This window comes from Narcine bancroftii, chromosome 2 (genome assembly GCF_036971445.1).
Source record: "Narcine bancroftii isolate sNarBan1 chromosome 2, sNarBan1.hap1, whole genome shotgun sequence".
Lineage (NCBI taxonomy): Eukaryota > Metazoa > Chordata > Chondrichthyes > Torpediniformes > Narcinidae > Narcine > Narcine bancroftii.
The window spans coordinates 181,831,620-181,847,208 of record NC_091470.1 but is presented as its reverse complement, the minus strand read 5'-3'; the positions used below and the strand labels follow the sequence as shown (position 1 = coordinate 181,847,208).

The 15,589-nt window shown below is 43.8% G+C and overlaps 2 protein-coding genes across 2 annotated transcripts; both read left to right on the top strand.

Annotated features, from left to right (window-relative positions):
* Positions 1 to 6,496: 6,496 nt before the first annotated feature.
* Positions 6,497 to 7,033, top strand: LOC138754737 (histone H2A-like). The gene has a single exon (XM_069919501.1). It carries the CDS (start codon positions 6,550 to 6,552, stop codon positions 6,937 to 6,939), a length of 390 nt encoding a protein of 129 aa, XP_069775602.1. The 5' UTR covers positions 6,497 to 6,549; the 3' UTR covers positions 6,940 to 7,033.
* Positions 7,034 to 14,699: 7,666 nt separating this feature from the next.
* Positions 14,700 to 15,274, top strand: LOC138754736 (histone H4-like). The gene has a single exon (XM_069919500.1). It carries the CDS (start codon positions 14,727 to 14,729, stop codon positions 15,036 to 15,038), a length of 312 nt encoding a protein of 103 aa, XP_069775601.1. The 5' UTR covers positions 14,700 to 14,726; the 3' UTR covers positions 15,039 to 15,274.
* The last annotated feature ends 315 nt before the right edge of the window (positions 15,275 to 15,589 follow it).

The window sequence follows — 15,589 nt, the reverse complement described above, 5'->3', positions numbered from 1 at the left end:
CCCTTTGCTGCTGATTCTGTACTTTCTCCCTTGCTCTCTCCGCTCCGCCCGCCCCGTCACCTCACCCCGGCCGCCACCTGCCCAATGGCGGCCACCTCCCCCGCTGGCCCCGGCGCATTTGGGCAGCGAGGGTCGAAAGCCTGCGCCGCAGCCGTGCGCTCCGACCGGGCCGGCGGCTGGCCGGTTTTTCGGCCAGGGGAGGGTACCGACCCTGCGCTGCTACCTCCGGGAACACTTTTGGGGGAAAAGCTCGGCTGGCACTTGCCGTTCATCTTAAATTCGTCGGTGAACCTGCACGAGATAGCACAGGTCTTGCTGAAATGGGGTCGTGTGAAATGTGGAACGCATAAACCAATGGGATTCCCATCCCCATAACATGCAGTGATGCACCAAATTCTTGCTTCTCACCAACTAGTAAAACAAAAATATTCTAAATTTATCACCATAGAACCATAAAAGATGGCAGTACAGTACAAGCCCTATGGCCCTCCATGTTGTAAAAACACACCAGGGCAAACAGCAAAGATAAAGATAGAACATAGAACTCTTCCGCCTTTGATGTTGTTCGATCCATATAGTCCTTAAAAAAGGACTACCCTACCCTATTTTTCTTTCATCCACATTCCTGTCTCAGAGCCTTTTAAATCCCCTATTGTTTCAGCCTCCACCACCATCCCTTGGCAAGGCATTCCAGGTACCCACAGCTCTGTGTGAAAAATTACCTACCCCTAAACCTCCCTCCCTTCACTTTGTACAGAGGTCCTCTGGTGTTTGCTGATCCTGCCCTGGGAAACGGATGCTGACTGTCCACCTGATCTATGCATAGTCTTGTAGATATCCAAGGTTTCCGACCCTTCATCTTTGCTGTGTAATGTGTCATTAAATGACCATGTAAAAATAAACTTACCCCTGATATCTCCCCTAGACCTTCCTCTCTTCGACCTCTCCTTTGTCCATGCCAAATTCTTATGTGGTCTTTCTAACTGAGATTGAACATTGCAGTCCAGAAACAGGCCTGTTTGGCCTTTCTACTCTGTGCCGATCCATTTTTTTGTCCCTAGTCCCACTGATCTGCACCCATAGCCCTCCATACCCATCCCATCCATGGAACTTGAAATTTAAGGGCTATAAACATTTCCCATTACCATTGTAATTTACTTTACTAGATTTCTCCCTGAGAGTGTTACAATAAAAACGTTTGCAAGCGGACAGGCAAACAGACCTACCCTCTCTTTGTGGGTAGTGAAGATACCATTACGAAGTGTCCTCAGGACACAAGCCAGCCGCGGGGCCAGGTTCAAATGTGTTTTGCAATCATTCTACGATGGTATGAAAAAGATACAATGATGCAGAGTTTTTTATTAATATTAGCACAGAAGATCGAAGTACAAACAAAATTCTGGTGAGAAACTCAACAGGTCAAACGGTGTACTTTATCTAGCGAAGATAAGGATAATTAATCAATGTTCCAGGCCTGAGCCCTTCTTGGTATGATTAATAATTGCCAGCAGGTTCATAAAACGAATGGGGTCCTGACTGTTTTCCCATTTGGCGCCTTGGATAGCTTCAGAGCTTCAAACAGGAGATATTTAGGATTCCACATCAGTGACTCCCCCTCTGGATTCACAGAACTCAACAGTACAGCAATTCATCCATGATGTTGTGCCGACCTATATATAATTAAGCAACAGTGAACTACCCTCCTTTGTGTCTGTCTGAGTCTCTTAAATGTTCCTATTGTACCATCCTCCCACCACCGCCCAGGCACCCACTGCTCTCTGCATAGCCTGCACACAGCATCTTTCAGCTGCTCCCGTCAGGGAAGAGATCCAGGAGTATCTTCTTTCCACGGGCAGTGAGAATGCTGAAAGACCAAAAGGAACTACTCACACTAACTGTCCGAGACTCTACTATTGGGGAAACAACATCTGTTTATTTATCTATAGAGATGAAATACTTGTCTTGCACATGTATCATTTGTCTGTGTTATGTCTGGTCGCGTGTCTGCGTGTTTTGCACCGAGGACTGGAGAATGCTGTTTCGTCAGGTTGTACTTGTATAATCAGATGTGAATAAACTTGACTGTGTAAAAAATATACCCTTGATGACTCCACTAAACTTTCCCCCCTTCTAGAACACAACAAGTTACCCATGCTGAATTCTCATGCCGTCTTTCTAACTAAGATGGAACAAAATGTAAGTGCTACAAATATTTCCTATTACCATTGTGTCCTGGGTAAACCTGTACCTCTCACTTTGTTCATTTTAGATTGGTCACAGTGTTTGAGCTACCGAAATAAAATAGACACACACGCTGAGAGCACTTCAGTTTATACAAATCTATATTACAAAATCTAAAGCTGATATCAAACTACAATATGCAAGCTCTTCCCAATTATACTTATCAACGCCTGGACTGGTCCCAACTGCCGAGGCGAGGCAACGACTGCACACTTGTAGTAGGTTGTCGGAGCGTCGGTAGCAGCTTCTCCACCTCCCCCGACCGGGATGTTGGCTGGACTCTAGAAGTTCTTTTGCTGAGAGAGAGTCTCAAACTTCAGCAGTAGGACCATGGCTTATATTACCCAAAAACCTATTCCCAGCTCAAAAAGAAAGATAAGTGAGCAAGCTAGCATGCCTAGGCTTCTATCTAACACAACTTTCTAGCTTATCACTTTGAATACAATAGTTTATTTTGCTTCAAGGTTAGGTCTGACAGTCTGTGACCAATATACTATCAAGGAGGAAGATTAAATGTTCTTGGTACACAGATGTCTTTTTGTCAGATAACTGTATCTCTGGGCCCCATGGTCGAATTTAGCTTATGTCTGCTGAGTCTCAAAGTAGGTTAATGATTCTCAGCCTTGCAGAAGCAAAAGCATGGTTTAAATCCAAAGCAAAAGCATGTTTTAAATCTAAAGCAAAAGCATGTTTTAAATCCTCCAATACTCATTGTAATTTGTTTTAATGCTGATTTCTCCCGAAGCTGTTCAGAGTACTGTGATGGCAGCTGAAAGGGGACGACAGCAGAGATGAGACGTTGTTCACCTATAAAGGCATAAATTGAAGCAACAAGAGGACAGATGATTAAAAACAATGGTGTCATCACTTGGAAGCCACACGAGATAAGCAATGAGGGAACCCAAGTTGATGGGAGAGAATAAGGATAGGAGGAAGCACATGGGCTGAGCGATCGCTTGGCTCCACCATGTTTCCTTTGCGCCTTAAAAGGCAGTGCGGCTGTCGTATCTGGAGTGAATGGCTGACCCCAAAGCAGAAGGCCCGGCCTCCAGCCCTCCTGTCCCGGCCCTTCCTGGCAGCGGTGCTCCCAGCCTCAACTTGGCCACCAAAAAGAAGGTGTCTTCCTGACTGCAGTTGGCCTCAGTGGCCGAGAGCATCCTGGAGGAGGTGGACGCCACCACAGAGCGCCGGGCCCCCCAAGCTGGGCGGCACCACTAAGAGGACTTCCTCGGGCGCCGAGGCAGACCAAGCTGGCATCAGGCCAACACCTCTGGCATTGCCAGGGAATGTGCCGCCACCACAAGGCTAGGAAGTGGAGCAAGAGGAGGGCCAGAAACACACCGGGAGGACGGTGACCAAAAGCACCCGCAGGCACCAAGCGGCCAAGAAGGTGCCCATGCAGCCCCCCCACCCCCCAGCTGCCAGAGCACAGGACAGCGGCGCTGGGCTTGCAAATGGCAATAGAGGGGAGGCAGCAGCAGTTCTTTTCAGAGCCACCCACACATGTTCATCAAGAAGGACTATGGTCATTGAAGGCAAAATACCTTCCACCCTCAATAATCCAAATAAAACGTTTCAAACATAATCCTCCCAGACGCAAATGTTTTAATCAGATTTAATGTCAGAGTACATACACAACATCACATACAACCCTGAGATTCCTTTTTACTGCGAACGCTGCAGAATTACCACTAATTGGTAGTGCAAAAAATAAACTAAATAGCGTGAAACATGTAAACAAACAAAGAACTGTAAATAGATAATTAATGTCAACAAACTGACTGTGGAATACAGAGATAACAAAGAGAAAATCAGTAACGTGCACAAGTAAGAGTCCTTAAATGAGCCTCTGATTGAGTTTATCGTTGAGGAGTCTGATGGTGGAGGGGGAGCAGCTGTTCCTGACCTGGTGATGCGAGTCTTGTGGCACCGATACCTCTTTCCTGATGGCAGCAACGAGAACAGACTGGATCGCTGCTGCTCTCTGACGGCAGCGTTCCCTGTGGATGTTCTCGATGGTGGGGAGGGTTTCACCTGTGACGTCCTGGGCTGTGTCCACTACCTTCTGTGGGGATTTTCTCTCAGGAATATTGGTGCCCCTATAACAGGCTGTGATGCAGCTGGTCAGCACACTTTGCACCACACCTCTGTCAAAATTTGCCAGGGTTTCTGGCATCGTACCAAACTTACATCTGTAGAAGTTGGCCAGGGTTTCCTGGAGATGCATGTAAAGATCAGTGCATGTCAGTGCAAGTCAGCATGGTTTCCTTAAAGGAAAATCACACCTAACAATCCTATTGCAATTTTTTAAAGAAACCACAAGTAGAATAGAGAGGGGAGATGTAGTGGATGTTGTGTATTTTGACTTTCAAAAGGTCTTCGACGAGGTGCCACACAAAAGACTGCTCAACAAAATGAGAGTCCGTGGAATTACAGGAAGGATACTCACATGAAACAGAGAGTGGGGGATAAAGGGATCCCATTCTTGTTGGCTACAAGTGCTCTGCAGGGGAAGGTGTTGGAGCCATTCCTTTACGTAGCACATAAATGATTTGGATTATGGCTTTGTGGCTAAATTTGCAGATGATTTCAAAACAGGTGATTGGGTGAGTGGTGCTGGGGAAATTGAAAGGCTGCATAGAGAGCCAGAAATAGAATGTTGGAAAGTGTACGGTCATGCAGTCTGTTAGAAGAAAGAGATGGGAAGATTATTATTTAATTGTGGTGAAAATTCAAAATTGGGAATTCTCGTGCAGGATACCCTACAGGTCAACCTCCAGTGGTGAAGAAAGTGAATGAAATGATGGCGATCATATCCAGAGGGATAGCATCACCAAGCAGGGATGTGATGTTAAGACTCTATAAAGCAATGGTGAGATCTTACTTAGAGATCTGTGCACGGTTTTGCCTACCATCGAAAACATCTATGAGGAACGATGTCTGGGCAGGCTAAGAAGAAACTTTATCAAAGATGCAACACAGGCAAATCACGAACTCTTCACTCTTCTCCCCACGGGCAGACAGTACAGGAGGCCTTCGCTCGTGCACCCAGTAGACTCAAGAAGAACTTTTTTTCACAAAGCTGTGACTACGTTGAACAGTGAATCACGGTGCTGAGTGGTACTGCACTCACATCGTAAAATCAGAGACTCATTTAAGGACTCTTACTTGTACACTTTATTGATTTTATTTTTGTTCTCCCTGTATTGCACTGTCAGTTTATTTACATTCATTACCTGTTTACAGGTCTTTTATTTGTTTTCACGCCATGCACAGTTTATTTTTTGCATTACCAATTGGTGGTAAATCTGCCACGGCCACGGGAAAAAGGAATCTCAGGGCTGTATATGATGTCATGTATGTACTCCAACAATAAATCTGAAATCTGACAAATGAGGCAAAATTCAGGCATTTATATTCCCTTTTTATGTCCACGCCATTGTGCGACAAAATAGAATTTTTCCCTCAAAAAGTTAGTTCAGTCAGATCATTTACAAAATGGACATTGACAAGAAATAATTGAATTAAAAGTCATCCAACACATGGTTTAAATCTTGTTGTGGATCAATTCGAAATCACGGTATATAATTTATTCAAAGTTCCAGTGTATGGTCGAATTTATAACGCGAATAGTGTGGAAATGAATGGACTCCGGATGTTTGCACTGTGTGATGCTGTCGCATTTAGGACCAACATGAGGAGGAATTTCTTTACCCAGAGGGTGGTGAATCTGTTGGATTCATTGCCACAGAGAGCAGTAGAGGCAGGTTCATGAATATATTTAAGAGGGAATTCGATATATTTCTTCAGTAGAAGGGAATTAGGGGTTACGGTGAGAAGGCGGGGACGGGGTACTGAACTTTAAGATCAGCCATGATCTCATTGAATGGCGAGCAGGCACGAAGGGTGAAATGACCTACTCCTGCTCCTATCTTCTATGTTTCTATATTCGCGACAGTAAATACTGATTCTGATAATAAAACTTCTAACATTTGCATCATGCTTAATCTACGAGGCAAATGCTATATGCAAAATGCAAAACGTTTTACTATTTCGGCATTATTTGGTTCTGCCTGTGACATTTTATCTGGATTATTGAAAGAGGAACGTGTGTCTAAACCGCGCTTTCTATGCCCTTTTTAAAAAAAAACGCGGCTGTCTTGTTTTCCTATTGGTCCGCTTCGGGATACAACGTTATCCAATCACAATGCTTAATTTCGATCCACTGGAATGGTATAAAAGGAGTCGCACCAGCGCTACCAGGTCATTCTTGAATTGACTGTCGTGTGAGCAACATCAATTTAGAAGATGTCAGGTCGTGGTAAAACTGGTGGGAAAGGACGCGCCAAAGCTAAAACTCGCTCCTCTCGGGCCGGTTTGCAGTTCCCGGTTGGCCGCATCCACCGGCTGCTGCGTAAGGGCCACTACTCCGAGCGCATCGGCGCTGGTGCCCCAGTCTATCTAGCGGCTGTCCTCGAGTACCTAACGGCCGAAATCCTGGAGCTGGCTGGCAACGCGGCCCGCGACAACAAGAAGACTCGGATCATTCCCCGTCACCTGCAGCTCGCTATCCGCAACGATGAGGAGCTTAACAAACTGCTTGGTGGGGTGACCATCGCCCAGGGCGGGGTCCTACCCAACATCCAGGCTGTCCTGCTCCCCAAGAAAACGGGCCACCCCAGCAAAGTTTATGCCTAAACATTGCAAGAAGCGACTGAAAGCAAAGGCTCTTTTAAGAGCCACACTCCCTGTTCTTTAAAAAGAGCTTAATTATAATCAATTTATTCCAAAACCTCGAGTATGTAATAATTCAGAGACCCCCATCTTGATTGGAGCAAAAATAATGCTGTGAAGTACAAGTGTGAGCCTTTCACCAATATAACCTTGAACCTTGGAAGGATTCAAGCCTGAAACGTTAGTTGTGTATCTTTGCTACAAAAGTTTTTGATACATAAATATGTAACAAAGGTTAAGATACATAACCAACTTTCTAGGCTTGAGTGGTTGATCAAGGTGTAAGAGCTCAAGCCCGAAACACCTGTTTCTTTGCTACACCCAGTGTTTAACCCGCTGAGTTTTACTTGTGTAGTTTCACCATTCCGCCCAATGAGGTTTCCCTTAAGCTTAGTTTCACGCTTCTGTGCTTAACAAAGGCATAGGGTATGCTGGCCTTCATAAATCATAGTGTATAAGAGCTGGAAAGTGATGGTGCTGCTGTTTAAGGCATTGGTAAGGTGTATTGTGCTCAGTTCTGGTCTCCAAATTGTAGGATAAGGTGGAGAGGGTGCAGGAAAGATTGACAAGGATGTTGCCTGGCTTACACCTCCTAGAGTACAGAGAAAGATTAAAGAGACTGGGACTTCATTCATTGGAGCATAGACGGTTGAGAGGGGGATTTGATGGAGGTATTTAAAGTTATGAAGGGAACAGATAGATGAGACGTGATTAGACTGAGGGCATATATTAAGGGTAAGGGGGTAAAACTTTAGGAGAAATGTTAGAGGATGCTGGCAGGGTCCCTTCTGTCGTTTAATAGAAGGTTGGATGTGAGGGGGTTGGAGGGTTATGGGCGGATACCGGGGGGTGGGGAACTAGTCGAATTGTTCAAGTGAACTGGTGCGGACTCGAAGGGTCGGTTTAGCCTGTTTCTGTGCTGTGAACAGTTATATATGGTTAAAGCCTGGGGTGAAGGATGTTTCCAGAAAATAGATGCAGTTGCCAGGTAAAAAGAATGTGTAGGATCTGAGCCCCTGATTCCTTACCCCCAGTAGATTGTGGAGCCTGGACTGTTTTGGTAGTGAGGCAATAGATAGTAGAATTTGAAACAACACAAAAAGAGACTTAATAAGAAGGTGAAGTTGGGACCCCGGTGATGTGGGGGCGTGAACTGAGTAAATTCCCATGAGCGGCTTTTCTGCTCTGTGACTATTTTCGCTGTTGAGGAACAGTTCTAGACCGTCTTAAATATTGAAAATTGTGGGGCCGCAAAACGAGTAGATGGAAGTGTCTGAACTTCCAAGATTCATGAACTAAAGCAGGTGTAAATATGACACGAAGTTGAATGTAGAAAAAGATTCGCCATCAGGACAAATTGCCTGGCAAGTTCTGTAGCGGTAATAATTTTTATTAATGTATAGCTTCAGTAAAGAGCTAATTATTCGGGAGTTTTTTTTTAAAAAAAGGGGGAATGTCTTTAATTTCACGAATTGTTTTCTTTTAAAATTTCTCTTTCGGTTCAGAGCGGATTCGACCAGAAAAGACTTGAACAGAGAAGATTGTGTAAAGCGGGTGGTTCTTCTTTTATCGAGTTTGTCAATTTCTCTAAAAATAAAGTCCCCTCTGAGAGGTTAATTGTACATTTTAAATTTGCCTCTGAATTTCTAAGAGCATTTTGATCATGTAATCGGCGTGAGGAAAAAATCCTCCTGAAGATCCGGTTAAAGTTACAAGGACAAAAGTTGATAAATGAAGGAAATGCAGCGATTGGTGGCAGATGCTTTCACCTGGAATAATTTGTTTGGTTGCCATTGTTGCTTTAACCGTTTAAATGCCATTTTCAGCGCAGATTTGAAACAAAAATGTTACCATTGTTACGGAGTAGCGATTGGGAAACTCGGTAGCGATTTGCATATAATTCCTCATCATGGATCCCACGCCAACCAATCAAATGGGTAGCATTTCAGCCAATGAATTAATTCTAACATCCACCAATCAAAAGCAATGATTTCCCCAATCATCAGGAATGCGAGATGGGAGTTGTATTCTTTACACGAGTGTGTTTTAATGGGAATTTACGAAGAGTCACGAACTGGAGATGTTTAATGCAAGTTATGTACTAATATATCCAATAAAAGAACTGAGGAAAATGGATTTATCCGTATATTATCAGAATTTATTGTCATGAAATTCGCTGTTTTGTGGCAGCATCACAGTGCAAACATTCATATTATAACATCTACAACATTACTATTAAAAAATAGCACATGAAAGTCAGGCACTCTCTTTAGCTCATTGATCATTCAGGAATCTGATGGTGGAGGGGAAGAAGCCGTCCTTGTGCCGCTGGGTGCTCATCTTCAGGCTCCTGGACCTTTTCCCCAATGTTAGCAGAGTGAAGAGGGCATGGCTTGGGGGGTCTTTGAGGTTAGAGGATGCTTTATCAAGACACCGCCTCATGTCGATGGAGTGGAGTCTGGTGTCCGTGATGTCGCAGGCCGAGTTAACCCTCTGGAGTCTGCTCTGGTCTCGAGAGTTGGTGCCTCTGTATCAGGCAGGGACGCAGCCAGCCAGAATGCTCGCCACCTGTATAAGTTTTCAGTAGTTTACGATGACCTACCAAATCTCCTCAGACAGTCTAATCGCTGGTGAGCCTTCTTCATGATTGCATCAGTGTGGAGGCTTCAGGGCAGATCCTCGGAGAGGTTGACCCCCAGGAATCTGAAGTTCTCGACACTCTCCGCTACCGAGCCCTCGATGAGGACTAGATTGTTTCCCCCCCCCCCCAACATCCTTCTGAAGTCCACAATCATCTCCTTGGATTTGCTAGCATTGAGCGCGAGGTGGTTGTCGTTACACCATTCAGTGAGCTGATCTATCTCCCTTCTCCCTCATTGCTGTTTGCGATTCCGCCGGCAACAATTAGAAAAATAAATTCATTTGTTTCAACTAAAAGAGACTAAACATCATAACCAAAGGATTTCAAGTCTCTGAAAACAACTCCTAGTTTCCCCTGACCAAGGGAAGTCCAGTTCTCCGAAAGATTTTTGCTAAATATTTTCCGCCCTTGCCGTGCTTCAGGTTTTCTTAAGATATCAATAAAGAGTTGTTCCTTGACCAAAAAAGTTACAGAACATTAGGGTTACCTGATGGTGACACTTTTTCAGAGTGACTGACAATACTCCAGGTAAGAATTGCACTAATACGCCCTCTTAAGTCAATACTTTGATATTATTTGCCTTTAATATAATGGAGTAATAACCAAGCATAACTTTGACTTCATTTGAGCCCCAAACATGTAACCACTGTACTGAAAGTCTCAATGTACCACTGTACCGTGGGAAGGAGATGCACCATCTTGAGGCATTCACCAAATCAATCCCATCTTCTCCACCTGACACTGCAAAAAAATCCAGTTTAAAGTATTCTTCCGAGTCCCACTTTGAAGGTTCCGATTGAATCTGCTCCACTGGCCTTAGAAGAAGATGAAGAGCTTCAGAATCAGGTTTAATGCCATGAAATTTGTCATTTTGCAGCAGCCGTACGGTGCAGAGCAAGGAGTAAAAATTACAATTCTGTAAATAAAAGCTCTAAAAAATAAGTGGTGCAAAAAGAAAAGAAAATGTGAGGTTACGTACAATGTATATGTTTAACTTACTTGTATTATATGACTGTAAAGGTTAAAACCTTGTGTTTTTTACTCTTAGTTAATTTTGTGTCTTGTGATGGAATATTTAGGAATATTTTGGGGAGATAAATTGGAAAAGATAGAGTAGGTTGTGCACACACACACTTTAAAATAGATATTATTTGAAAATAATGGAGAATTCATATTATGAGTGTCTTTACAGAAAGTGAAAATAAATGGACTATTATCTTTAAAGCAACAAGCAGGAGACATGATGTCTATTGATAGCTCTTTGCAGAGTTTTGGAAAGGTCACTAATGGGTTCTTGTTTACCTAAAAACAACAGATGAACCAGAAGACTGACTTCTATTGTTTGATGAAGAAGGTCAGGTGTTTTTTACAAGCAATCTGTGTGTGTGTGTGTGTGTGTGTGTGTGTGTGTGTGAAAGAGAGAGAGAGAGAGGAGTGAAACAAGTTTCCTCAGTCAGTGTCTCAGAGAGAGAGGGAGACTGAACAGTGTCAGCCAGGAGAAGCCTGTTGGAACTGAAACAGAAGCTCCAGGGTGGAGATCGGCCTTCTCTTGTGTGTCATGTAAGAGGAGAAAATGAGCTGTCTAGTGTTTCTCTTGGAATAAGCGGAACAGAAAGAAACTCTGTGGTAGCCTGAAAGAAAGAGGTTACCATCTGGAAAATCCTGATGGGGCAAGTTGCATCAGCAAGACATTGAGGTGACTAATGGTGGTACCTCAGTTGTGGAAATCCTGGAACCTCAAACCCTACAAAGAACCTTCCTGAGCGGTAACCATTGACCTTTCGAGCACCAAAGCCTGTTAAATTCTGTGCACAATATAAGAATTGCCTGCAACCAGAGAACTTGAAAGAATGAGAAGTGAGATTGGACTGTGAACCAAAGAACTTTTTAAAATTTGCACACCCATGTGCGCTTAGAATTAGAAGGGGGTTAAACTGGGTTAAGTAAGTTTAAAATAGAGATAAGTTAAAGTTTGATTCTGTTTTCATGTTGAAAGATAATTAAAGATAACTTTTGTTTTAGTAACCATTTGTCATGGTGAATATCTATTGTTGCTGGGTTTTGGGGTCCTTTGGGGTCATAACATACTATCTCTTTAAGAAGGAGTATTGTTTGTTGTGTTACCATAGTAGCTATGACATCTTATCCAGACAGACTAAGACCTTGAATCTCATTCTTCGACGAACTATGAAATAAGCTCAAGATAATTTTCTTTGAATTCATCTTATTTCTTCTTTGAAGTTAAATATTGTTATGTCTTCAAATCAAGCTGAATGCTTTGTTTATTCGTCATTATGAATGAATCTTAAGGCAAAGTTACGCAAAATGTTTATTCATTTTATCAAAGCTACATAAAGCTGCTTCTATGAATTTGGAATATCGTCCCCATGTTTCCTTGAAGATGACACGTTTTAAAATGAGGATATATTAGAACTTGGAAAGTGTTGTCTATAATGACAATGTATAGCCAACCTGAAATCCTTCCTTCCCTCATCCACACGGGTACCTCAGATATGCTAACTGCAGCAGTATAAATTAAATTAACCTTTTTTGTGACTTCCTGCCATATTTTAAGTCCGCTTCAAGCATACAAAACCATAGAGTGCACTTTAAGTTCATTTTCTGCATTCGCGCTCAGACTTCTTCCCCGCTAATCTTGGTGCAGTCAGTGATGAACATGGTGAAAGTTCTCTCCAGGACATTGTGACCATGGGAAAACTTTATCGATGCCGGCCGAATATTGCTGAATACAAAGAGAAAAACAATTTTTGGTCGGTTGAACTAACGCAATGTGTCGGTATCATTATGTGATTAAACATGCTAAATTCAATAAAAGTTCATGATTCTCCTACTTCTTATGTGATACAGGGTAAACCTGAAATTATCTTTGAGTTCTCCTTGAAATTGTTTACCCCAGTTTTCTTTCAGGAAGCAAACCTTTTAGGGAACAAAAATTGTTGTCCAGTGTTATTACAATCTTCTGCCTTTCTGGGCTCTCAGGTTTACAAACCAGGCTGCAAGAGAGCCAGTCAGCAAACTTTCCACAGCAGACCGAGAGAAGTTTGATAATCTTCAATGATGTATCGAATCCCCTCAGAGGCATCGATGTTGATAGTGAATTTGTGATGACAAAAACATTTCGTTATTTTCACATTTTCTTTATGTTTTATGAACTTGATCTCGAGACAGCAAACTCACAGGGGCTATCACTGAAATCCATTCTCAGAAGTCCTTTTATTTTAAAAAACTACATCTGCTGTGTTTTTTTCCATGATGTAATTACATAGTGTAACTTATGGCACGGTGAGCGCCACGCTAACACAGCACCGTCAAACCGGGTTCGAATTCCGTGTTGTCTGTTCGGAGTTTGTGAGTTCTCCCCCATGGTGGGTTTCCTCCGGGTTATCTGGTATCCTCCAACCGTACAGGGGCTGTAGGTTAATTGGTGTATTTGGGTGGCCCGGACTCGTGGGCCAGAAGGGTCTATTACTGTGCAATGTGTCAAAATTTTTAAATAAACTTGGCTCATCTTGCATGAATGAGGGACTCAATATGGGAGATATTCAACACAGAAAAATAGGCCTTTTAGCCTACTAGGTCCATAATACCATGACTTAGGGATTGAAATGGGCCATTCAGCCCATCGAGTCTGCCCCACCATCCATTCTCCCACTCAGCCCCACTGCCCAGCCTTTTCCCCATAACCTGGAGCCATAATCTCTGCCTTAAATACACCCAATGACCCAGCCTCCACCACCCACATGACAACAAATTCCACAGATCCACCACCCTCTGGCTAAAGAAATTCCCCCACCTCTCAGTTCTAAGTGGGCACCCTTCAATCCTGAAGTTGTGCCCTCTTGTCCTGGACTCTCCCACCCATGGGAAACAACCTTTCTACATCCACCCTGTCCATGCCTTTCAACATTTGAAATGTTTAGATCCCACCACCCCACATTCTCCTAAATTCCAACAAAGACAGGCCAAGGGCCGACAAACACTCCTCAAATAATAAGCTTTTGATTCCCTTGTGAACCTCCTCTAAACCCTCTCCAATGTCAGCACATCCTTTCCTAAATGAGGAGCGCAAAACTGCTCACAATCCTTCAAATGAGGTCTCACCAGTGCCTCAACATCACATCCTTGTTCTTATATTCTTGAAATGAATGCCAGCAGTGCTGACCATCAAGTCCCCAACAACACAAATCCCATTATCCAGGTCTTGGTCCGTGACCTGCTCTGCCTTGGGTGAAAGGGAACGTTCAGGGGAACTTCATGCAAAAGTTCATGTGGAACGAGATGCCAGCTGAAGTGGTGAATGTGGGCTCAATTTTGACATTTAAGAAAAATCTGGGCGGATATATGGACAGGAGGGATAGGATCCAGGTGCAGTTCAGTGGGGCAAGTTAGGAAAAATAGATTAGCATAGACTAGAAGGGCAGATGGGCCTGTTTCTGTTCTATATTTATTTCTTATGGTGCTGACAAAGGCTGTTGTTACCCTGGCAGTTGTGTATATACACTCAGGAGTATGGTTACCAAGTTAAAAGTCAGCCAATCAGGACAGTCAAATTTTGGAATGATCAGCTCAAAAGGAGGGTGCAGGCTCAGTAACAGATTAAATTCAGGAAAGAGATCGACATATTTTGGGATAATGGAATCGTGGCAAGACACTGGTAACGGTGATCCCCCAGTGACCTCTGCTTTTCCCTTTCTGAAATCAACCACCAGCTCCTTGGGGAGGTTGTTGTTGGTCCCCCTTTCATCCAGCCCTTTGTAAGGTTTTAACATAATTTCTCACTTTAAAAAAAATAAACGCTTTTTTGCTGCTTTCACCGTGCGCAGTAATGCACAAATGCGCGTTTCCCTTTCCCTTTTCCCCCCCGCCCCCCGGTGAGGTAAAGAACTGGGCATTTAATTTCAAATAAATCACGGAAGTCCGCAGAACATTCTACTCGATGTCGAAAGTGATTGGTTGATCTGAGACAGGGCACAATCACGTGATCGTGCGGTAGCGGGGGGACCGTTCCTCGCCCAGGTCCGCGCCCACTGTATTAAATGGCGACGCGGCGGCCACATGTCATTATTCGGTTGATCGGTACGGTAGAGCGATGTCAGGTCGAGGTAAAGGCGGGAAGGGTCTGGGAAAAGGTGGGGCCAAGCGGCATCGTAAGGTTCTGCGCGATAACATTCAGGGCATCACCAAGCCCGCGATACGTCGCTTGGCTCGGCGAGGTGGCGTCAAGCGGATCTCGGGTTTGATCTACGAGGAGGTGCGCGGTGTCCTGAAGGTATTCCTGGAGAATGTTATCAGGGACTCGGTGACCTACACCGAACACGCCAAGAGGAAGACGGTGACCGCCATGGACGTGGTGTATGCGCTGAAGCGTCAGGGGCGAACTCTGTATGGGTTCGGGGGTTAGGTAGACGGATGAAGAGCAATCAGGAAACCCAAAGGTTCTTTTAAGAACCGCCAAGTCTCTCTGAAAGACGTAACTTCGGGTTTCAATTCATTATCATCTGCACGTGTAATGGGAATAGTAGTGTACAGTTCTCAGCAAATCCTGCACAGACAAGTGATACATGTAAAGTAGACGTTGGGGGAAAACAATGCTGGAGAAGTACCAGGTCAAACTAATAAAGCAAATATTTCAGTTAAGATTTGTTGTAGAGTCCAGAGGTCCCCAAAACCCAACAGCAATAGATAAGCACCACAAAACAGGGTTACTTAAATAAACTTGTTACTTAAGCTACCTAACTACTTAATCCCCCTCTAATACTAAGTGCAGGTGTGTGTAATGTGTACTTAAGTTTAGAAACGTTCTTTGGATCACAGTCCAATCTCACTGGTTGCAGGCAATTCTTGTACTGTGCACAGAAGTTAGCATTAACAAAGTTCACCAGTCATTGGTGCTAACAGGCAAGTGGCTACCACTCAGGAGAGTTCTTGCTGGTCTTCAGAGCGAAGTTCCTT

What these genes read in the sequence shown, in the direction of transcription:
- LOC138754737 (XM_069919501.1), top strand. Translation starts at nt 6,550, where the DNA reads ATGTCAGGTCGTGGTAAAACTGGTGGGAAAGGACGCGCCAAAGCTAAA.
- LOC138754736 (XM_069919500.1), top strand. Translation starts at nt 14,727, where the DNA reads ATGTCAGGTCGAGGTAAAGGCGGGAAGGGTCTGGGAAAAGGTGGGGCC.